This window comes from Lactuca sativa, chromosome 4, assembly GCF_002870075.4.
Source record: "Lactuca sativa cultivar Salinas chromosome 4, Lsat_Salinas_v11, whole genome shotgun sequence".
Classification (NCBI taxonomy): domain Eukaryota; kingdom Viridiplantae; phylum Streptophyta; class Magnoliopsida; order Asterales; family Asteraceae; genus Lactuca; species Lactuca sativa.
The window spans coordinates 164355946-164382024 of NC_056626.2; the positions used below are offsets into that span (position 1 = coordinate 164355946).

General features: G+C 41.0%; 1 protein-coding gene across 1 annotated transcript; it reads left to right on the forward strand.

The window, feature by feature from the left end:
- Window positions 1–627: 627 nt before the first annotated feature.
- Window positions 628–3565, forward strand: LOC111908589 (uncharacterized). Its single transcript, XM_023904406.2, has 7 exons — window positions 628–1934; window positions 2090–2222; window positions 2282–2574; window positions 2632–2731; window positions 2815–3059; window positions 3119–3414; window positions 3522–3565. Exons 1-7 carry the CDS (start codon window positions 628–630, stop codon window positions 3563–3565), a joined length of 2418 nt encoding a protein of 805 aa, XP_023760174.2.
- The last annotated feature ends 22514 nt before the right edge of the window (window positions 3566–26079 follow it).

Sequence of the window (26079 nt, forward strand, 5' to 3'; positions counted from 1 at the left end):
ATGGGAGCATACAGAACATCAGAAACCTATGTAAAAGGTGTTGCAGAATTTATCAAATATGCAGTGCGCAATTACAAGATTTCTAAACATATGGATCCTGCAGATACCAAAAAAAAGATAAGAATTCCCTGTCCATGTGTTAAGTGTGTAAACCACATATGTCATTTGGTGGATGTGGTAGATGATCATCTATTCAGGAATGGAATTGATCAAACATACACAAATTGGAATAAGCATGGAGAAACAGAAGAACCACCAAGAAGTAATGTATATGAACATAATTTTGACATGGATACGTCAAACGTTGTAGATTCCACAAACATGAACACGGAAATGCCAACAGATGCTGTAGAAACTATAGAGATGGTTGAAGCTGTAGAAGAAAATTTTATTGGGAACCCTGATAAGTTTAGAGAACTGATAGAGGATGCCAAGAAGCCCCTATACACAGGGTGTCTTAATTTCACAAAGTTATCTGCAATCATTCAACTACTCAACTTGAAGAGTAAGTATGGAGTATCAGATAAGTGCTTTACAGAATTATTAGTTTTGATAAAAAAAAAACATGTTACCAGAAGGAAACGAAATGTACAGTAGTACATATGAGGCAAAAAAGCATTTAAGGCAATGGCTTCTGGGTATACTAAGATACATGCCTGTGTCAACAATTGTATACTTTACAGAAAAGAATACAAAGATTTGGTAGCATGTCCTACTTGTGGTAAATCAAGATGGAAGGTTGATGAACAAAAAAATAAAATTTACAACAATATTCCTGCAAAATGTTTGTGGTACTTTCCAATTATTCCGCGCTTCAAGCGTCTTTTCCAGTCTAAGACAATTGCAAAAGATTTAACATGCGACGCAACAGAAAGAATGGTGGATGTTGGAGTTTTAAGTCACCCAGCTGATTCACCAGCATGGGCTGCCATTGAAGACAAATATCCTGATTTTGCTAGCGAACCAAGGAATTTGCAACTAGGCATTTCGGCGGACGGGGTTGATGTGAACAGAGGAAATAGGAGTCATAGTGTTTGGCCTGTTTTAACTGTCATTTACAACCTTCCACCATGGTTGTGTATGAAGAGAAAGTTCATCATGCTTTCGTTATTGATTTCGGGAACACCAGGAAACGATATTGATGTGTTCCTAGCACCTTTTATTAATGATATGCAATTATTGTTTGATTTTGGAGTTGAAAAATGCGATGCATATGCACAAGAGCATTTTAAACTACGCGCAGTTGTGTTATGGACTATTAATGATTATCCTGCATTAGGTACATTAAGTGGTTGCCCATACAACGGTTTTCAAGGTTGTGTTGTGTGTGGTGAACAGACACACTGCATTAGACTCCCTGAATCGAATAAGCAGAGTTATGCTGGTCATAGAAGATTTCTACCATATGATCACCCGTTCAGAAGAGAAAAGAAGGCATTCAATGGACAACAAGAGTTCTCACCCTCTCCAGAACCTATGAATGGGGAGGAAATATATAACAGCGTTAAATTTATAATTAATAAATGGGCAAAGGTTAATAAGGGCAAGGAGGCAGAAATCCAACAAGCAACAAGTGGAAGAGGTGGGAATATGAATAAAAAAAAGAGAAAATCACAACAACTAGGTACTTCACATGTGGGCCAGCAAAATAATACATACTGGAAGAAATTCAATATATGGTATAGACAACTAAGGTATTGGCCCAACAATTTGGTTCCACATTGTATAGATTTTATGCATGTGGAAAAGAACGTGGGTGAGAGTTTAACAGGAACTGTTTTGAACGTTCCCAGGAAGTCGAAAGATGGTTATAAAGCTCGATTGGATTTGGTTCATTATGGTTTGAAGCCAGAGCTGCATCCTCAGATAGAAGGGAACAACACAACACTTCCTCAAGGGTTCCTCAAGGGTATTGTTCTAATTTTTCTAGTTTGGTGAGTCTAAAGGATAGGAAGTTGATCGGACTAAAATCACATGACTATCACATGCTCATGCAACAATTTTTGCCCATAGAAATTCGATCTATTATGCATCCACCCACCAGAGTTGCTATTACAAGGTTTTGTTTCTTTTTCAAATCAATATGTAGCAAAGAAATCATAGTGGATGAGCTCGATAAGTTGCAAGAGGAGTTATGTGTAACCTTATGTCTTCTTGAGAAACACTTTCCACCATCATTTTTTGGTGTGATGATTCATTTAACCGTTCATCTCACTAGGGAAGTAAAATTATGTGGTCCAATATTCTTTAGATGGATGTACCCTTCGAAAGGTGTATGAAGGTTATTAAGGGGCACATGCGAAACAAAAATAGACCAGAAGGATGCATTGCTGAAGAGAATGTTGCAGAAGAGACAATTGAGTTTTTTAGTCAATTCCTTAAAAGGATGGATACTGTTGGTATTCCACCTGACAATCATAACAATTGTGGAATTCATAAAGGTGCAGATAGTAGTTCTATTACGAACGGTACTCCTGTATCAGCTGCTAAATCGGTAGAAGTTTCTGCAGAACTATTCAGCAAAGCACATTTCTTTGTATTGCAAAATACATCTGAAGTACTCCTATATATCAAGTAAGGTTTTTTACATGTATGTTTTTTATAATAATATTAACATTAACGTATTAATAGACGACACATGGAATTTTTGGAACATCTACACCCTACTAAACGAAAGGCACATCTAGAACAAGAGCATACTAAAACATTTGGTCATTGGTTACGAAAGGAGGTATATTCTTTTCATATATGTTGTGTTCTTTGTTATTTTTGTCTTGATTTCTTAAATTCATAATCTAATTACAATTCAGGTAGAGAGAGTTAGGGGCCTGTAGAGAAACTATAACAAAGACAATGAGATGGATTTCACATGGACCCAATAAGAACATTATTAAATACGATGTATATGCTATTAATGGATATACTTTTCGTACAAAAGCTCGTGAAGGTAAAGTTTACCAAAACAGTGGGGTTAGTGTTGTTGCAACTGACACACACATCAATAAAGAAGTTGTAACATATGCCAAAAACACTTATTATGGTGTTTACAAGAGATATGGGTACTAGATTATCAGTTTAAAAGAATTCCAATTTTCATCTGTGACTGGGTTGACAATAGAAATGGGGTAAAAAGGGATAAATTGGGGTACACACTAGTTGAACTAAAAATATTAGGCCATAAAGGTGATCCCTACATATTGGCCTCACAAGCACAACAAGTATTTTACGTGACAGACCCACTCGATCAAAAAATGTCTATTGTATTCAAGACACCTCCCAAAAATTACAAAGATACATATGAAGATGTAGATGAAGAATTTAGTATTATTGTTCCTCATAATGATAACATATTGCCACGTGTAGACACACTTGACTTGCAAAAGGAAAATGATTATTTTCATAATGATTTTCACGGTATTCTTATATGTATGGTACGTGTTTCTTAATGTCATGAATTACATTTGTAGCGATAATATTTCTCCTTCTTTTAACACTTAATGATCTTTATTTTTTGTTTGTAGAAGAGAAAGGCCAAAACTTGAGCACATCGTTATGTGGAGAATAAGAAAATGAAAAAAATGACGTTGTACATTACTTAATGTCTTTTTACCATATTATACCATCAAACTATTTTGGTGTAATATTCTTATAACTCAAAGATATTTTTTTTTGGTTTTTTACTGTTATATTGTTACACATGTTATAACATAAACTGTATGTAATTGCAATGTACTTTCGTTATGCAATGTTAAACAAGTTATGTTGTATTCACTTCATTTATTTATCATAATATCCTGTTAAAATAAGTTGTATTCTTTTCATTTTTAATGGTGTATTATCTGGTCCAATTAAAAGAATAGATGACAAAAAGGGCAATTGGGTACTTTCTTATAACTCTTATTCAAGATGACATTATTTTTTTTATGACTATATTTACATATAGACACATATAATAGCTGTAAATTTAGCTAAATGCTACCTACACACACAATATTTGTTTATTCTTAAAGCCAATTCATAATAATTTGACACACATAATAAAAGGTACATGACCATAAGTAACATATTTAATGAACGCCCCTAATTATAACGATAAGACATTATTTTTCCTTTATGACTATATTTACATATAGACACATATAATAGCTGTAAATGTAACTAAATGCTACCTACACACACAATATTTGTTTATTCTTAAATCCAATTCATAATAATTTGACACACATAATAAAAGGTACATGACCATAAGTAACATATTTAATGAACGACCCCTAATTATAACGATAAGACATTATTTTTCTTATATGACTATATTTACATATAGACACATATAATAGCTGTAAACGTAACTAAATGCTACCTACACACACATTATTTGTTTATTCTTAAAGCCAATTCATAATATTTTGACACACATAATAAAAGGTACATGACCATAAGTAACCAATAGTAACTTCTTTTAAATTTTTGCGTAAACTAAATACAACTAGTATAGAACCGCCCTATGGACACACAAATAATTAGTGTGACCAATATTTGTCATCTTTTAGCTACTTTGTCTGTTATGTGGCTAAAAAGGCTAGATGTTATAGACACACAGAGAACTAACTCATGTGACGATAATTTTATCTACTGTCTCTCAATAAAAAAGTGTGACAATCTTAATCGATATATGTGGCGGATTGTGACCTATGGCCTCAGTGTTCGAGTGTGACTAATATTTGTCACATTTGGTATAATTAAGTGTCGTAAAAGTTTTGATTGTCTATATAATGACCACACAATCTAATTTAAATGTATCCAAAAACAGTCTCTAAATTTTTTTAGTTACTTTTGGCCGCAATTTTAAGAAAAAGTGTCACAGGCCGTTTTTCAGAAAGTGTGACCGTATGTCATTTTTGTACTAGTGTCCCCTTTTTGAGTCATAAAACTTGTATCTTTACCACCTCCAGCCATCCATGCATGGGTTTTTGGTCTTTAGATGTTTTAATGAGATTATGGTTTGTCTTTAAGCCTTGATAATCCATGCAAATGCATAAATTTTGGAACTTTATCTCTTAGGACAATTAGCAGGCCTAGATCTGAGAGTTGGACATGGTGTCTTTTTGTATTAAGCACTTGATGGGATGTTTTGGCAACAAGATACTTACACATGGTGTAACTCACGCTACACAACTTTTAGCCCCTTAATTACACGTTTTTGCCAGATTTGGCTCTACGTAGGGCGTAGAGTTGTTACACAAGGTGTAGGTCAACTGGAAGTTGATCGTTGACTGTTGACTTTGACCAAGTTTAACTTTAAGTCTTTTAGGGTATTTGAGTAGTGGATTGAGATTTGGTTCCCGGTTGATGTATAAGTGACTTGTAGAGCCGTTATTTGGAGCATTAACCAGTTTAGTTATCTTTTGATCTTTTGGTGAGCTTTCCTTACTGTACTTGTGGGTCGAAGACACCAATGGCGGCCAATAAGTTTTGTTATGTATTTGATATACATATGTATATATATATATATATATATGTGTGTGTGTGTGTGTGTAGGATGTTGATATACTATAGTGACCTGTTAGATTGGTACATCTATATGATTACATGTACTTGTTAATTATTTTTTATTTATTGCATATGTCAATATATTTGTGGTTGGGTTGAGGCGGGAGGCCAATAAACCCTGGATGGGTGGGTTGAGGTGGTACTGCTACATGCGTTACACCAACAACCCGAGATGGGTGGGTTAAGGCTATAAGCCAACAAACCCTTGATTGTTAGGTTGAGGCCGGCCAACAAAACTTGTACGCATGTAATGTAATTTTTGTTTTAATATTATGTGGAGTATTTTGGGGGAAACTCAATAAGATTTGACTTATAGTTGTGGATTTCATTGTTGTAGGTGCTTCAGATGATCGGGGGATAGCAAATGCTTGATTGTACACATCATCTGTAACGTCCCGATTCTCAGGTATTGCTTATATAAGATTTGTGGGGTTAAGCTCTACTCGACAAGTTGGTTGGCCTACTCGTCGAGTAGCAGCGAGATGGGATCGCAGGTTAAGTGACCTACTCGACGAGTCCATGTTGGGACTCGACGAGTAGGAGCTGGCAGTGGAAGCCCTAAAGCTCGGGGTTTCCACCTCTATTTAAAGGAACCTTAGCCTCCTTTGGACTCTTTACAGTCTTTGAGAGCCTCCTAAAACCCTAATTTGTGTGTGTGTGCCTTGGTGTGGTGTTGAAGCTTGAAAAGAGGACCTTGGAGGAAGAAAGCTAAGAGTGCAAAGGAAATTGAAGCAAGGAAGGAGTGGGAGGCCGAGCAAGCATCCTCTGGAGGTATCAAAGTGCCATTTCTACTTCCGTTTTTCCCTTTTGTTGAGTTCTAGGATTTTTATGGATTTTTAAGTTGGTATGATGAGCTATTTGCTAGATTTGAAGTTCTAACTTCAGATCTGGACCCTCCTTGGATTTGAGAAGCATAAAGTCACAGTCTTGGTTATGATTAAGGCCCCTCTTGAGCATGAAGTTCCATTAAGACCTTAGAATAGACATTTGGAGCATTTAAGGCCATGCATGCACGTAAAGTTTGCAACTTTACGTGATAAGCATGCCCTAGAAGCTTGGATCTATGATTTGGAGCCGCTGCATGGCTCAAAACAAGTCTGTATGGAAAGAGGACTGAATTGATTTGGCGAGTCGCAAGGTTGAATCGGCGAGTCATATGAAGATGGCCGGAAACTCGACGATTTGAATAACAAATCAACGAGTCGGATGAGTTTTCTCTTGGATATGCATGAGTGTGTATCCGTCGAGTTACAAGGAGGGAACTCGACGGGTGGCCTTAGAGTTCGAACGAGTATCAAAGGAACTCGGCGATTCACCCCGATGACTCGGCGAGTTGGATTGTACTTCGGAGAACTCGGCGAGTACCCAACAGTACTCGGTGAGTTAAGGTCAACATGGACTATTGACTTTGACTAAGAACTTTTTCTTTGACCTGGGGTTGACTAATGGATTATGGGGTACCTTATAAGGTTAAGGACTCATGAGTATATTGTACTATGAAGATAGGTGGTGGTGCCGTGTCAAGTGATCCGAGATTTGGAGTTTACCCTTTGTGTCGACATCTGTGAGGTGAGTGTTCCTCACTATATCGATAGGGTCTACAGCACCAAGGACGACCCTTTAGTTGTTGTTATTATGGTATGTTGCGTGTGGTTATGATTTGTTAGTTCGTAATCGAGCTAGACAGTATGTTAGGCTTTTATGATCCGTAGGGATTGGTGTGTTAGTGACCTACTAGGTCGGTACTCTAGTTACAGGAGAATTCTATGATTGATGATCAATGTGACAAATATGTTTGATGTTTATATATGCCTGTATATGATAGTTTGTGCACATAGTTATTTGCTTGTGGCTGGGTTGAGGCGGTCCTGCTTTGTGCTGTAGGCCAATATACCCTATGAGCGGACCGGGGGGACTGTAGGCCCACGTGGCGGACCAATCATACCAAAGGCTCGGGATGGATTCAGACAGACTGTAGGCCCGGTAGGGGGGTCCAGTCAGGTCGATGGCCCAGTATGCATGTTGATTGACTTAATTATTACTGTTGTGTTTTTGTCAGTGTGGTATTGGTATTTTGGGGGTAGCTCACTAATCCCTCGGGCTTACAGTTTTTAGTTTACTGTTTCAGGTACTTCAGGAGATCGTGGAAAGGCGAAGGCATGGCCGTATCGCTCCTCATACTTATGTTATGATTTTGGGACACTATGATGCAAAATGATTTGAAAACATTTTGTAAACAATGCTATGTGGTTTTTAATTATGATTGAAAAAGTTTAAATTTGACATAAAATTTATGGTTGTTACAAGTTGGTATCAGAGCCTTGGTTTGAGTGAATTGGAGGAACACTCATGTGAATCCAGTCTCAAATCAAGGAGATTTTCGGAAATAAGTGTTAAAATGGTTTTCAAAATAAAGGATGGAGGATGCAGAGGGTACGATCAGCCGGAGCCTGTAAGTAAACCCCAAAATACTATGCCATTATTTGATATTCTGATATGTTTGAACAACATGCTAGTGTTAGGCTAGGGATCTTCAGGAATCACATGATAGATTTTCCTGATTGCATGATACCTATTAGCCTAGGGTTTGTTGTATGTGGAATTGACATGATAACTGTAGATGTTTAGTGTATGCATCGTGACTGTGCATAATAAAGACCTTATAGCTTGAGAATATTGATTCGGCCTTCGGGTAGGATTGGATATTCGAAAGTCTATTGGGTCCAGCATTATGTGCAGCTAGCATGCACTAGCACGTAGGGGATGATGGAAGTTTCACGGATGTATGAGTCATGAGAAGTGGTGGGATTAGATGCGAGATAGTTGGTATTCTTTTAGAAGTGAGGTTTGGGTGCATTTTTTTTATGTTGATGATATTTTTAGGGTGTTGTGATGAGTTCAAAACTCTTAGATCGATTAGATCTTTCACAAGAATGATAAACGTAATAAAACAGTTTAAGATTAATACGAGTATGAACACAGAACATAATCGAACTTATGCTTATGATTCAAAACTGAGTCACGCCTCAGCAGAGCTCGATGAAGAACTTCCGCTGTAGAGGCGAGCTAGGGTTTACAGAAGATGTGAAATAAAAACAATGAAAGCGATAACATATAAGTCTGCATGAATGCAACTTATATACTAAACCCTAATACAAAATTGTGCACGCCTGGACAGGCCCAATACCAGCATTCAAACTAGACTATGGACCGAGCCCATGACGCAACTCAATAGACTCAACAATCTCCCCCTTTACGTCAAATGAGGCGAGAGATTATTTCTTCTAAGTAGGCCTCACTGTCTTTATAGGTTTAAACAGACGAGGAATAATGGCAAGAAGAGTCTGTCTAAACTGAATGTACCACCTCAGCATGTCAATGAATAGCTTCTTATCAGCATCACTGTTCTGGTCGCACCTCTGAATGATCTCCAAGATATGCTCAAGACAAGTCATCGAGAAGAGGTGTTTGTCAACAAGAGCGAACATACATTTTTGAGCTTCGCCCCTGAGAAACATAACCGTGTGATACTTTGTATCTATCTTCCCCTTGATCATGGTGTTAACATTGCCAGCTCTGCCCATGGTCTTGATCGTTGGTCGCTTGTGTATGGCAGAGGCAATCTCCTGGCCCATCTTCGCTACCTCATGTATGTAGCAAACAAGCATACGCTTGACATGATCGATTATAGGCTGATACTCCTGAGGATTCGATAGAAGAATTTTGTTGAGGAGTATCCAGTCATGGGGATTGAGGTTTGGTAGATCAGCAAGGGTAAAATGGTAGACTGAGCCTTCGGTTCCTCGAGTCACCCTGAATTTGATATTAATAAATTTCCCTGCTGAATAGGGCTTCATCACCTTGATTGTAGTTATCTTCTTTGAGCTCCAGTTCAGGTATTGAGGTTGATCAAACTCCAAGTAAAACTCCAGAAGATCCCTATCTACCTTCGGGTCTGGATATGGAATGGCAACAGTCGAGTTGAAGCAGTGGAACATGAATGCCTTTCGAGTGATTGGCATATCGAACTGTGCATCCTTGGAGTTTTCAAGGCCAAAGGACATTATTGTCTCGAGCCAGAGAACAGTTGGCTCGTCGATTGCACACCGCTGAAGCGAGTCTTTTGTCCACACAGGAAACATAGACTTTTTCTTCTCTAGGAGCTCCACCTCCTTTCGCTTTTGTTCTAACTCAGCGCGCTGCTTCTTGGTGATTTCTTTCGTTTGTTTTTCAGAAGTATTATCCTTCGGGACAGGCTTCTTGGGAATGTCGACATAGACATCATCTTCATTGTCTGTGTCGTCTTCACCAATATTCTTCTTCTTCTTATCTTTGTTACTGACCGAAGCTTCATTAACCTTCGGTTCAACAGCTGGTTTTGAGCTAGAAGGAGGAGGTTGCTTTGACTCTTTCTCTCCCCCTTGTTTCAGTTGGAACCCAGTCATCGGAACACCCTTGATACGGCTGAGAACGTCCAGTGCCGGTCTGAGCTTGTCTGCCAAATGCCTTCTGACAGTGATAGTGATTAGCGGATCATTAGCCTTAATGACATGAAGAAGGATGGAGTGAACATCTGCATCAGAACTCCGGATAACCTCCCTTTCTGACTTGAGGTCATTAATCTACGCATTAGCAGTACGCAGCTTGTGTGTTTGCAGTTTAAGCTGGGTTGTATGTCTGTCAATCTCGTCCATAATCCGATTTTCCATAGCTAAGTCCGCTTCCAGTTGAGTTAACCGTTCGTTGACAATAGCATGCAGAGATTCATCGGCTTCTTCATTGGCATGGCGCGCCACTGCAATGTTCGAGCACTCAGATTGAAGAGTCTTTTGGAGAGTCTCTACTGAAGTGTTAACAGATTCAACATTCTTGGCAGCATCAGCCTGCAAGGAATCTAGAAACAGTTGAGCTTGTGAAACTGGTTTATCGACTTTTGCGGTATCTTCCTTGCACTCCTTAGTAGAGGCATCAACAACAAGCGAAGCCTATTGACATTGTGAAGTGGAGGCTTCAATAGCCTTGGCTATAGCAGATAAAGAGGCACTATGTTCAGCAACGACCGAAGAGAACAAGGCTTTTAATGCAACATCTGAATAAGAGCCAGTGGAAGAGGAGGAAAGCAGGTGATCAAGCTTGTCGTTTACTACCTTGAGATGACGTTTGGTCATAGGCTCATCGTCATCATCCTCACTCTATACGCGATAAGGACTGAAATATGTGGAATCGAATTCCAAGTCCTCAACGCCTAAAATAGGGGTTGTTTCAGTAGATGGTGTTGGGGATAAGGTTTTTGAAGAAGGTGGAGGTTCGGTTGTGAAAGTATGTTCAGATGTAATAGGAGGTTCGGTTACAGGTGGATTGAGAACAGTGAAGGTAGGTTTTGTAGTAGTGGTAGAAGTTGTATCTATGAAAATGGGAGTGGGAATAGGAATTGTACTGAAGGGTTGACAGGTGATTATTGGATAGATAGGAGGGAGAGAAACTGGAATGGTAACAGGTGGAGGTGAAGGAGGAAAAGAACGAACCGAAATTTCTGGAGTAGGGGAGCGAGGCGGAGTGTCTCCTCGGCCCGAAGCCTCTTCGTCAGAACTTACGCTCTCAGATTCTGAAGGTGGAGCGTTCTTCTACTTAGGAGGAAGATATTGAAAATCCGAATCACTAGAGGATTGAAGAATAAGTCTCCTAGCAGGCTTCTTCTGCTTTTTCGGTTGAGCCTGAGAACTAGCAGCTTTATCAGATTTCCGCTTCTTGGGGGTCTGCCCCTTGGTTAGTTTTGTGACCGATCCCTCCTTCTGCATTTTAGGGTACTTACCCCTCTTGGCTGGCTTGTCAGCCTCTTCAATGGAACGAAGCATAGTGGGTGTAAGTTCTCTTGGGCCAACAGATGGATGTTTCCTGTACTGTTGAAGAAGGTTACTCGACGCTGAAACACGACCGAGCATGGCTTCAGAAATAGGTCCGATGAATAAAAACTTTGTTGGATCAGTGATGATTTTCGTCGTGTGAAAAGTGGCAATAGATGAGAGCAAGGAATCCGCCACTATTGGGACACGATGATGATCCATTGCCCATTTGGTGATGAGAGACCAGAAACGCCCACATGATATCTCAGAATGCCTGGATGAAGAAACCAGGCTTTGAACCACCTGCTGCCAAATAATGGACCCATAATCGAGGGTAAACCCATTGTACAACCCATACAGCACCGTCAGAACCAGCGCTCCTCTCAGACAATCCCTTGAACAATAGTGTGAAAAAGCCATTCCATTGAGGAGGAAGGCAGGACTTCTTGAACTTGGTGACAGTTGTTAGGGTTTCGGTATACCCCATCTGGTAGAACATTGTGAACAGTTGACCAATGGTAATGGAATCAGGGTTTACCATAGATGGATCATGAGAAAGACCAATTAGGGCACATAATCGACTCTTGGAGATAGAGATATTCTCATCGTGAAGCTCAAAGTGAATCCTTTCATTAGCCTTGTCGTAGAATGCAGTAGAGTAGACAAGAGACAAGAACGACATAGGAACGACTTCAACTTTTGTCAGTGCGTCGACGAGTGGTGAGTATTTGAGACACTCAACAACATACAACATATAGGGCTCATATATGAATGGATTGAGATCAATGATTAGGTTCCGTTGGGGTTTGATAGTGAGTAGGGGTGGACAAACTGAGGTATCGTGAATGGATGAGGATTCTGCCATTGTAGTAGCTTCGAGAAGATGATGAACAGTCGCAGAGAATCACCGTGTTTCTTTGAGAGAATGTTGGAAGTGATAAAGGATGAGAGTCTACCGTTCCAATTCCTTTATAGGTACAATAAGGAGAGAGAAAAATTCGGCTGAAATCTTGGATTATCTCTGAAATAGCGCCTGAGTTGATGGGTTGGCAGTTGGCATGCCGAGGATGACGCAGGAGAGAGAAGAGGCGTTTCCCTTTTACACGCCCTTTCATAAAACTCACTTTTTCGAATTGCCAAACCGTTTGGAGAGCTGCTGAGTCAACGTCCACTTTATTCCAATCGTTTCTCCTTATACGCTTGAATCTCTATGCCTTTAGCGCTTTAATGATCAATCTGAATCAGAACTAAAATTTGGAAAATTAAAAATTGTCGTGCATAGGGTGTAAAAGATAAAGAAATAAAATGAGATTTTAGGGATTATATGTGATGTCGTAATCTGACATAAAACAGTGAATTCTGGGCAAGAATCGTTTCCTTCAAAGTCAAGAGAGACATTAAAGTGCTTGCGTGGTTTTCCATTGATTAACGATTAATAACTTTTTGAGAAGTTTTGAAAGGCTTCTTTTTAAAGGTTAGAGGGTGGCTTTCGCATCAATTCATAATGTTGATACTTAACATAAGACCGAAACTGAATGACATACTTGTGAGATCATTGTGATCTGTTGAACAAGTAGGTATGATAAACTTTATAGTGACCAGAGAAGAACGGAAATCTCAAAAAAAAATTAAACTTGATCTTTTAGGGTTAGAGAAGCCTTGGTGAGAGCCAAGCTCATAAAGATCACACAAAAGAAAAAGAGATTTCATTAGGTAACAAGTAAGAGCTTGAATTGTTTAATTCACCGTCAATTCTTTTGTGGTGTTGAACTTTGGGTTTCACATCGTACATAGTGGCACGAAACTAAGATCATGAACACAGACTTGGTATAACCATAAACCTCAGTGGTTAAAACTGAAAGTCTCAGGGGTTATATTGATGAAATGAATTATAATGGAGAAAGATCATAGAGATGGTGTAAGAAGCGAATGTACCTCTGCTTTAAAGAAAAGAATGACCAAGCAGAAAACTCAAAACTCAATATGAGCAGAGTAAGGTAGCTCAAGATTAGAGTGAATATTATAGCCTGTATTAGGAAAACATGATGAGTATAAATCATGTTATTAAGGCTTCACTCAAAATCAGTCGAGGCTTTGGTCAACATACAACAACATGCTTCTGGGGACTCCTAACTAATAAACCCAATAACCTACTTTAGCAATGCCAACGAGAATCACACTTAAACAAAAACGCAAAAAAAAAAAAAAAAAAAAAAAAAACATTAAAAAAATATTTTTGTGTTTTGAAGTATTTGAAAAAAAGAAATTTTTTTTGGATTTTATAAGAATTTTTATGAAAACAAGATAAAAAAAATGTTTTTGGAATTTTATAAGTAGAAAGAAGTAATGAAAAGGTTGTACACAAGAAAACGGTTGAAATGCCTAAACAAACGAACAAGTTAAGAAGGACCGAACCCGAAATAGACCGAACGCTCGATTCATTTCGGTTCATGGTCGAACATCACCCGAAATAGACCGAACCCGCAATAGACCGAACGTTCGGTTCATTTCAGTTCATTTTGGTTTGCTCTATTTCGCTTGTTACCTTTATGAGAGCGAAGGCAATTTTGGTACAGACTCGGCTTGCATCATTCCTACGCCTTGTACAATCTTATTGAAGCTTGCTTCGGGTAAGGCCTTTATGAATATGTCTGCCAGTTGATCAGTCGTTCTGACGAAGTGAATTTCTACGTTACCATCTTCGACGTGATCCTTGATGAAATGATATCTCAGTACTATATGCTTAGTTTTGGGGTGTTGCACTGGGTTGTGACAAATCCTGTTTGCGCTTTCAGAGTCACAATATAGTGGGATTTTCTTCATGTTTAACCCATAATCCTGGAGTTGACTTTGTATCCATACGACTTGAGATGTACAAGATGCTGCAGCAATATATTCGACTTTTGCAGTGGATAACGAAACACAGGTCTGTTTCTTTTATTGCCAACTGACTAATTTACCATCAAGAAATTGACATCCTCCTGTGGTTCTTTTACGATCCAATCCACAGCCACCCAGATCAGCATCTGAAAATCCTTGAACGAAGAATCCTGAGTTGGCTGGATACCATAGGCCAAGAGAGGAGGTTCGCTTTAGATAGCGAAAGATGTTCTTCACGGCTTGAAGATGACGTTCTCGTGGTTGGCTTGAAATCATGCACAATAACAGACAGAGAACATGATATCAGGTCTACTGGCTATAAGATACATCAGAGGTCCAATCATCTATCGATAGAGTGTTGTATCAGCTGTTGGTTTCTCCAATCATGGTGTCAGTTTAGTTCCAAAAGCCATAGGTACTTTCACTTTAGAATCGTCCATCATGCCAAACTTGGTTAGCAAAGTCTTTGTATATGCTTCCTGATTGATAAAGATGCCTCAGGGTCCCTGTCTAATGTTCAATCCAAGAAAAAAGTTAATTGGACCCATTGAGCTCATCTCAAATTTAGTTTCCATCAACTTTCTGAATTCACCTGTTAAGCTAGGATTCGTGGAGCCGAGGATGATGTCATCAACATAAATTTGGACTATCATAAGGTTGTTACCTTCTCGCTTTCGAAAGAAGGTTGGTTCAACCGAACCTTGTTTGAATTTAGACATTTTTAAGAAGCATGTGAAAGTTTCATACCAGGCTCTGGGAGCTTGTTTGAGGCCATAGACAGCTTTGTCAAGGATATAACAATGATCGGGATACTTCTTATTCACGAATCCTGGCGGTTGCTCAACATATACAGTTTCTTCAAGTTCACCGTTGAGGAAATCACATTTGACGTCCATTTTATAGACTTCAAAGTTCTTATGAGCAGCGTATGCAAGAAAAATACGAACATATTCCAATCTCACCATAGGAGCGAAGGTTTCTTCATAATCAATTCCTTCTTCCTTACAATATCCTTTTACCAGCAGTCTTGCTTTGTTACGAATGACATTCCCTTCTTTGTCCATCTTGTTTCTAAATACCCATTTGAGACCGACAACCGAAGCATCCTTTGGAGTTGGAATAAGTCGCCATACCTTGTTTCGTTCAACCTCATTTAACTCATCCTGGATGGCTTGAACCCAGTCTGAATGATCAAGAGCTGAGTTAACAGTCTTTGGTTCAATTTTAGAAACGAATGAATTGAACATGCATAACTCTACATTTGAGAAAAGTGATGCCTGTTTCGCTTTGATTTGAGAGCGAGTTAACACTTTTTTTGAGGATTCCCCAATAATTTGAGCTTGAGGAAGATCTTTGGTCCATTTGATAAGTGGAGGAAACTTTGGATCATAGATAGGATCCAATTCAGTGTCGAGTTCTTCCTCTAGTTCGGACAGAATGCCATCATCACCAATACTGGTATTCTCCCCATCGACGAACGATTCCTGCTCAGGACCAGCATTTGTATCCCCTTCATCGGATGGAATGTCAGTAGAACTTGATGTAGTTGGCAATGAATTCTCCCCCTGGAATGAATGACCTTGATCATGATGAGTAGAGGAACCCTCCCCCTGGATAGTAGGATGGTCACCAGAAGGTTCGGTTGCGTCTGTGCCTTCGGTGTCTTTGGATTGATCTTCAGCTATCTTCTTAGCAGCATCATCTATAACTTGTTTCAAATTATCAACTTTGTTGTCTTTTGCAGTTGATTCAGAGTCTATCGCCTTTTGAGGCTCATCAAACAAGACCATGAATTGGTCGAAAAGATTCGAGATGGAGATAGTAACCTGACCTTTCTTTGGAAATATGTCTTGTGATGCATCTTCTGTTTCTTTTAACTTCTTAACATAACTATCGTCGAAAGTGATATAGTATGTTTCTTCAATTTTCTTTGAGCATTTATTGAGAACTCTATACGCCTTGGAGTTTAGGGAGTAGCCTAAGAAAATTCCTTCATCTGCCTTGACATCGAACTTATTTCGATTCTCTTTGGAGTTGAAAATGAAACATCTTGAACCGAACACATGAAAGAATTTCACGTTTGCTTTTGGATTGTTCAAGATCTCGTAAGGAGTAATTGAGAACCATTTATTCAAGTATGATCGATTCTGAGTATAACATGCAGCCGCTATTGCATCAACCCAGAAATACAACGGTAGGGACGTGAAGCATAACATGGTACAGGCAGCTTCACATAGTGACCGATTTCTCCTTTCAACAATGCCTTTTTGCTGTGGAGTATAGGGATTTGAGAAATTGTGACTCATCCCCTTGTCAGCAAGAAAACCTTCAAAGTCTTTGTTCTTGAATTCCATGTCATTGTCGCTCCTTATATTACGAACTACCTTTCTTAGTTGCGTCTTGATCTATTTAATGAAGAGCTTGAGCTTTGGAGTAGCTTCAGACTTTTGCTTGAGAAAGAAAATCCATGTAAACCTCGAGAAGTCGTCCACGATAACCAGAATGTATTTTTTTCCACCAATGCTTTCGATGGACGAAGGACCACATTGATTAATGTGCCGTAATTCCAGTGGTTCTATCACTTTAGTATTGATAATAGAAGGATGACTCTACTGACTCTGCTTTCCTATTTCACATGCTGCACAGAGATTTTCTTTATTGAATTTTAGAACTGGTAGACCTCGAACGTGATCACCTAAGACCAACTTGTTGATGTCCTTGAAGTTCAGATGAGAGAGTCTACTGTGCCATAACCAACGTTCATCGGAGTGAGCCTTTGTGAGTAAGCAGACTGCTGGTTTACCTCTTATAGGATTGAGATTCAAAGGATACATTTTCCCTTTTCGTTTTGATTTCAACAAAATGTTGTTTGAGCTCTTTTCGAAAATTTCTGAGCCTTCATCGTCGAATGACACTTTTAATCCGATACCAACCACCAGCCGTGATACGCTGATGAGGTTGTGTTGGAGCCCTTCAACATATGCAACCTTCCTTATGGAAAACTCACCATTAGTGATCATTCCATAGCCTTTGATAGTTCCAAAAGAGTTGTTTCCATATTTTACAATACCACCATCTTTGAGAGAACGAAACTCTCTTAGTTCCTCCTTCCTTCCTGTCATGTGACGCGAGCAGCCACTATCGATGTACCATTCTTCGTCAAACTGCTCGTCACGAATAACCTGCAAAATATTAGGCAGATTTAGGAACCCAAAGTTTCTTGGGTCCTTGTGAGCCTTTTACAGGACAGGGGATAGTAAGAGAAATATCAACCATATATGTACGTTAAATCAAAGTTGTTTCATCGTTTCTTTTAATGGTGAAAACTTTAATTTTTGTTGATTTAGGAGGACTAGGGGTTTTGGCTGAGGAACTGGAATTTAGAGAATTAGATTTAGAAGAGACATTAGATCCACGGTTTTGTTGATCAGACTTGCAGGCATGAGGACCGAAATTGCTATTTCGTTTGCCATGGGATGAGGGACCGAAACTCTCCTTTCGGTTGGTGTAGGATGGGGGACCGAAACCGCTCTTTCGGTTTTAGTAGGATGAGGGACCAAAACCACTCTTTCGGTTGTTGATGGATGATGGACCGAAACTACTCTTTTGTTTGTATTCAGTCGAGGGACCGAAACCGCTCCTTCGGTCGTATTCAGTCGAGGGACCGAAACTACCCTTTAGGTTCCTATCTGCTGAAGGACCGAAACCTTCCTTTCGGTTGGTATCATAACTGTTCTTCTGGTTCCTTGAGTTTTCTTCTAATTTAGACTTCCTTTCAATCCTTACAAAATCAGGATTCTGAGAGTTCCAAAATCGCTTTCTTTCGGAGAGATTCTTCTTATATCTCATATTTCTTTGATGCTTTCGATCAGCCACCTGTTTTGGATTTCTATGAATGTTAGCCTTTCTTTTAGAAGCATGAGCACAACATTCACTCTTTGTTGAAGAAGTATCACTCGTAGTTTGCATCAGTTCGTCCAAAGAGGGTTTAGTTCCACTTGTGCTCGACACATCGTACTTTGTAGGCTCATTTAGTTGTTCATGTATGTATCTACCTTTCACTCTCCATGAGGTTTTCTGAGAAAGACCCTTCGTCTCGTCTGCGTTGTCTATTGAGGCCGGCCAGAAGAATTCATCACATCCACCAGCATTGTCTTCTTCTACCATAGCAGTTAACTCTGCAGTTTGTTGTGGAGTGACTCCCGGCACTGTGTAGACTTGATTTGGGGTACTCTGAACCTTTTGGTACACAACAGCTTTAGCTTTAAGAACTTTGGACTTGTTGGTAGAGGAACGAGCAAACTCAACAGAGTTTTCAGAAATTAGGTTCTTATGGGACTTGGGTTCGTTTTTGGCTAATTCAGAACAGTCTACCAAATCTTCTACAGAAAATTCACTCATTTCATCATCCTCATTAAGTTCAGATGTATTTTCAACATCAATTTTGTTTTCTAAACTTAAATTGGCATTCAAGGAGTCAAATTTTTTTATAGTTTCGGCTCTCAATTTCAATCTATCATTTTCATCTAATAGAGACACTTTGTCAGAAGATACAACACTTTCACAGTTGTAGGCTTCGGCATGGATTTCATCCTCCTTTAATTCAAGGAAAGGTAAAATCATATGATGTATCTTCTTCCCTATTTTACAATCAAGATGCAACTGAGTGATGTTAAAATAGAGTCTCTTAGCAATTAAACAAAAAACGTTTCACTATTTAAGAAGTTTAAGATTGTCTCTCTGCAAATAAATAGAATCATCTTTAGATCTAATTAACTCTTTTTCCTTCTGCTCGATCGACATTCTTCGTTCCTCACTCTTTGAAGAAATCCTGTTGATTTGATCAGTTAGGTTAGAATTTGTGACACGGGTTTGGGTGAGAGTGCTACTTATGCTTGAGAATTTTGACTTTAAATTATTTAATTCCTTTTCATAATTATTAGCAGGTATTTTTAGAGAAGCAAAAATATTTTGTACCTTCTTGATCAACTCATCACATTCGTTGATCTGAGCACTAACAGGCTTGGTAGCAAAAAATATGTCCTCTCGCTCTCTTTCTTCTTCAACTCCCCCATCAGTTGTGTATCCTCTCATTTGGGACACACCCTCGGTCACTGCAAAGCATCTCCCCGTTGCCTGTTCTGCTTTTGCCATCATAGTTTTTCCGTGAGTAGGCTTCCTAACTTCATCATCCTCAAAATCTGTGGACCAAAACTCCACACCACCAAACTCATCACTGTTATTTGAACCCTGCATAATTAAAGCATTCATGGTGGAGCTATTAACATCAGACTTTCTTTTCTTTATTTCCTCCAATCTTCTCAGGAGGCTCGCTTCCTCATCTTCTTCATTTCTCTTTTCTTCTTTCTTTCTCAGCATGTAGTCTTTAGCAAAATGATTTTTGCCTCCACAGTAATGACAGTCGAATCCTGAGTCTCCTCCAACTTTAGCTTCCTTCTTTGACTCTTCGGACTTTAACCCCATCTTCGGTTCCTCCTTGATCCTTTCGGCGCTATAACTGTCCTGCCAGTTTTGGTTCTTGTTGGCCGGGAATTTCTTCTTAATGAATTTTCTGGGATTTGACACCATCATGGCGTATTCTTCGCTGGTTAGATCAAAATCTGCAAGATCTAATTCCTCTTCTTCTTCTACCGAACTCTTTCCTTTGGAGACAAGAGCTAAAGAACCCAGACCCGAGACCACATTCATTTCCTTTGATAAAGCATTCTCATGGGATTTTAAAATACTCACCAGTTTTGCCAGAGAGTAAGACTTGAACTGTTCATGAGCTTTGATAGTTGACACAACAGCCATCCATTTAGATCTGAGGCCGTTCATGAAAGTGACCTTTTGTCCAATTACCTTTCTTTCAATTCCGTGCTTTATCATCTTACTCAAAATATGATTGAAGCGATCGAAAGTTTGAACAAGTTTTTCTTTGGGCTTCAGCTTAAAGTCACCAAACTCAGATAACAAGAGAGTTTGAATAGAGTGTTACAGATCTTCATTTGTTGAATATAATTCCTTCAATCTATCCCAGATTTCCTTAGCTGCAGTACAAGAACTCACTAAACGAAACGTATCCAATTGTAGCGCAAACCTTATCATCTGTAGAGCTTTGATGTTGCACTGAAACTTCTCTTTTTCATCCTGAGGAATGTCTTTGACGTCATTAACAAGCTGATTGTATTCTTTCTGTGTTTTAACAATCTTTGATGTGCTTGAGTGAGCGAATGGGCCTGAAGTGATTGCTTCCCAGATTAGATACCCATTGTCCTCCGATCCCATCATGTAGTCTTCAAAGTGATGCGTCCACACTTCATAGTCTTGCGTATACAAGATCGGTATTCTTGTTGTAGACCATATGCTATTGGAGATATTGATCAGATTGGTTTGTGAATCATCCATAGACATTGTGAATATTTTTGATCGATAACCTATAAAAGATCAAACTTTTAATTTTTCGTTAGGGTTAGATTAACAATTAATGAGATACGCCAATAAAGAGTGACGGCTCAATAAATATCAATCAATGCGGAATTAAAACCCTATGAACTTCTTCGACAGAAGAGGTGTGTATGGATTACACACTCTCCTGCTCTGATACCAATTGATGAGTTCAAAACTCATAGATCGATTAGATCTTTCACAAGAACGATAAAAGTAATAAAACAGTTTAAGATTAATACAAGTATGAACACAGAACAAAATAAAACTTATGCTTATGATTAAAAACTGAGTCACGCCTCAACAGAGCTCGATGAAGAACTTCCGATGTAGAGGCGAGCTAGGGTTTACAGAAGATGTGAAATAAAAACAATGAAAGTGATAACATCTAAGTCTGCATGCATGCAACTTATATACTAAACCCTAATACAAAATTATGCACGGCTGGACAGGCCCAATACCGGCATTCAAACTAGACTATGGACCGAGCCCATGACGCAACTCAATAGACTAAACATGTTGTGGTGATACTTGAGACAAATATGGGTAGGTGTGGAAGGTAGTATGGGCCCATACAACTGAAAGCACAGGACCCATACGCGTAGCAAGGAAGTCACAACCCCTAGGGTTTCTGGGTTTTGGTCCCCCGACATTATGGTATTTATCTGATGGCCTATATATATATATATATATATATATATATATATATATTTCAGTATGGTGGTGACGAGACGTGTTGCTTCAGGATCCGAATTAGGATCGGGGTCGGGAGACAGAGGATTGGAGGTGCCAGTAGCACCTGAGCCCGTGGTTCAGATAGGGACCGAGGAGTTGGATGCCAGGATCCCGGAGATCATGCACGACGAGATTTTTGCTGCATTCCGAGCGCAACTGCTAGAGATGTTTGGGTCGATTAAGACTGCGATGGTCGAGTACTTTGATGAGTAATATGCAGCTCTAGCAGAGACAGATGTCGCTACAGCCACTTCGGCTGTAACTGCGACAGGGGTTGGAAGAGGAGCCGGCAGGGCTTTCCAGTACCGGGACTTCGATAATACGAAGCCCCCGACATTTGATGGAACATAGGATGCTATCAGGGCTATGCGGTGGTTGTCTGACGTGGAGGGATGTTTCTTCACGTGCTCATGTCCTGCTGACCATAATGTCAGGTGCGCTCTGAACCTACTTAGGCTCGGGGCAAAGGGCTGGTGGAGATTGACGACAAGTTCATATTCTGATGATCAGCGGGCTGCTATTACATGGGAGTAGTTCTGGGATATGTTTCACACCCACTACGTTCCGCGCGTGGAATGGGAGCGGCTTGCTTAGGAGTTTTTGACATTGAGATAGGATGAGGAGTCTGTAATGGAGATCACCCGTATGTTCACGAAGAGGGATATGTTTTACCCGGAGTGCGCTTCGGAGCAGTCTCAGATGACTCGTTATCTGAGTATGCTCAAGATTGATGTTCGACAGTTCGTGTCTACACAACGATGTGATACCCTCCTGGACCTTCAGGAAGCCGCGAGGCGGCGTGAGTTGGAGATAGAGCTGCAACTAAGGGAGCAGCGTCAGGCACCGGCATAGTCTCAGCCGGCGCCTAAGCGGTTTAAGACCGCTGATACATGGTCTGGGGGTTAGCAGAGCCGCACTTGTGGAAAGTGTGGTAGGGTGCATTCGGGAGTTTGTAGAGCAGGAGGTGGGTGACACAAATGTGGCAAGGAGAGGCACTATGCCCGGGACAGCTGTCAGTCCGCCCCTCCCGTAGATATGAGGATTTGTTACCATTGTCATCAGGTTGGTTATGTGAAGACCAACTGTCCGCAGCTCGCCGCCAAGCCGACGCAGGGTTCTGCACCAGCTGCTGCGAGGATTGGAGATGGGAGGCCAGTCAGGGTGGAGCCTTTGAAGGCTCAGGGTCACACCTTCTAGCTCACGGCCAAGGAGGCCAAATCAGCACCAGATGTGGTTGTTGGTACATTTGTATTCTCTGTCTTAGTTATTGTATTTGTGTTATGCTTATTGATTGTACCTGTGATTAGGTACGTTTTTAGTAAATTCTTTGCCCGCTTTGGTATTACTTGACTCGGGGGCGAGTCCGTCATTTGTATCTTAGACCTTCTCTAGAGGGTTCAGTGTGTCGTTAGATTATGTTGAGTGTCCGTTGCGAGTTTCAATCGCCAAAGAGCATGGGGTTTCTGCTTATTCGGTCTACCAGGGATGCGAGTTAGAGATTTCCGGGTTGTCCTTCCCGATAGGTTTGATTCCTATCCCTATGGGGGATGTATGCGTGATTGTAGGGATGGATTCGGTTAGCCATTTTGGCACCATGATTGACTGTGAGGGTCAGCGGGTGGTGGTTCGAACCCCAAGGGGGGAGAACTTCTAGTATATGGTAAGGGCACCAGGTTGGGATCAAGGTTTTGTTCGGCAGCCAGGGCTCCACAGTATATTCAACACGGGTGTGCCGGTTATTTGGTGTATGTGGTAGATACGTGGATTAGAGAGCAGCTCTCAATTTATGAGGTCCCGGGTGTGAGGGAATTTGTTGATGCGTTTCCGAAAGAGTTACCCGAAGTGCCTCCGGAGAGGGAGGTTGAGTTCATGATCGACTTAGTGCCAGGCACGACCCCTATCACCAAGGCGCCGTACCGACTGGCACTGCCTGAGATGCAGGAGCTATCATCTCAGTTGCAGGAGCTGCTGGGCAATCAGTTTATTCGTCCGAGTAATTCACCCTGGGGAGCACTGATTATTTTCGTCAGGAAGAACAATGGTTGTCCATTGACTACAGGGAGCTGAACAAGTTAACAGTGAAGAACCGTTACCCACTCCCGAGGATAGATGATCTTTTTGATCAGCTGCAGGGTGCGTCTTGGTTTTCCAAGATTGATTTGAGATCAGGATATCACCAGGTCAGGGTGAGGGAGGAGGACGTGGAAAAGACCGCGTTTCGGACTCGTTATGGTCACTACTAGTTCGTGGTGATGCCATTTGGGCTCACCAACATGCCAGCGGTGTTCATGGATATGATGAACCGAGTCTGTAGACCGATGTTCGATCGCTCGGTCATTGTGTTCATAGATGATATCTTGTTGTATTCCAAGACTCGAGAGCAGCATGAGGAGCATCTTAGAGAGCTGCTGGGGGTTCTGAGGCGAGAACAAATGTATGTTAAGTTCTCGAAATGCGAGTTTTGGCTACGAGAGGTCCAGTTCCTCGGACATCTCGTTAACCAGGAGGGAATTTTGGTCGATCCGGCCAAGGTGGAGGCGGTAATGCAGTAGGAGACTCCGAAATCTCCCTCTGACATCAGGAGTTTCTTGGGTTTAGCAGGGTATTATAGGAGATTCATTCATGATTTCTCCAAGATTGTTGTACGCCTCACTCGTCTAACGAGGAAGGGGTGGATTTTAGGTGGGGCCCTGAGCAGCAGAGGGCATTTGAGACACTCCGGCAGTGTTTATGCGAGGCGCCAGTTTCGACACTTCCCGAGGGAGTGAGGATTTTGTGGTATTTTGTGATGCATCCATCACAGGCTTGGGGGCAGTCCTCATGTAGAGGGGATGAGTGGTAGCCTACGCATCGCGGCAGCTGAAGCCACATGAGATGAGATACCCTACGCACGATCTTTAGTTGGGAGCGGTGGTTTTCACTCTCAAGATTTGCAGGCACTATTTGTACGGGGTCCGTTGTACTATATACACGGATCACAAGAGTTTGAGACACATCATGGATCAGCCGAACCTTAACATGAGGCAGTGCAGGTGGCTAGATGTGGTCAAGGACTGTGATTGTAAGATCCTTTACCATCTTGGTAAAGTGAATGTGGTTGCGGATGCTTTGAGCCGCAAGTCAGCTTGGTCCTCGACCCCAGCCAGGTGTATGAAGACAACAGTGGATTCCCCACTGGTGGGTTTGATCAGAGATGCTCACATTGAGCGCATGAGGCCAGAGAACTGGAAGTTAGAGAGGATTAAGGGAGAAAGCGCCCTGTTTGTTCAGGAGAGCTGCGGATTGTTGACCCGTTGCGGTCAGGTTTGGGTTCGGATGTCCGGAGGGGTCCGACAGACAGTGATGGATGAGGCTCACAAGTCTCGTTTTTCGATTCACCCGGGAGCCACCAAGATGTACCGTGATTTGAGTTCGAGTTATTGGTGGCCTGGCATAAAACGAGATATCGCTTGACTTTTTGAGAGGTGCTCGACTTGTAGGATGGTTAAGGCCGAGCATCAGAGGCCACATAGTAAGTTGTAGCCTCTGGAGATTCCCATGTGGAAATGGGAAAGGATCACAATGGATTTCATCACGATGTTTTCGAAGACGGCAAGGGCGTTCAATGCTATATGGGTCATCGTGGATCAATTGACCAAGAGTGCCCATTTCCTAGCCATACATGAGAGTTCGTCGGCAGAGAAGTTGGCCTACCTGTACGTCAGAGAGATTGTCTCTCGCCATGGGGTTCCAGTTTCTATCGTTTCCGATCGAGATGTCAGGTTCATTTCCCGTTTTTGGCAGAAGTTCCATGAGGAACTGGGTACACGACTGCATTTTAGCATGATGTTCCATCCGCAGACTGATAGGCAGAGTGAGCGGACCATTCAGACCCTTGAGGATATGTTGAGGGCGTGCGTTATTGATTTCGGTGGGAGTTGGGATTCCTACCTACCGCTTGCAGAGTTCGAGCTGTTGTGTGGGCGGAAGTGTAGGACCCCAGTCTGCTGGGGCGAGGTTGGGCACAGAGTGATTGGTCGGACAGAGGTAGTTCTGCAAACTACCGAAATGATACATAAGATTAGACAGCGACTGCAGACCGCTTAGAGCCGGCAGAAAAGTTATGCCGACCGACGCCAATCTGATCTGGAATTTCAGGTGGGTGACATGGTTCTTCTAAAGGTCTCCCCCTGGAAGGGTGTGATCCGCTTTAGGAAGAGGGGAAAATTGGGTCCCCGTTACATTGGGCCGTTCAATATTATCGCCAAGGTTGGCAGGGTGGCTTATAGGCTAGAGATTCTGGAGGAGCTTATTCGGATCCATAGCACATTTCATGTTTCGCAGTTGCGAAAATGCATTATGGACCATGAGGCAGTGGTATCGTTGGATGACATTCAGGTCGATGAGCGCCTGAACTATGTGGAGAGGCCTGTGGCTATTTTGGAAAGGAAGAAGAAGATTCCGTGGAACAAGGAAATACCTTTAGTAAAGGTACAGTGGGAACATCGGAAGGGATCCAAGTGGACATGGGAGTCGGAGCTGGAGATGCGTGAGCATTACCCGGCATTGTTTATTCCAGCAGACTTCGAGGACAAAGTCTAGTTTAAGTGGGCGAGAGTTGTAACGCCCCGATTCTCAAGTATTG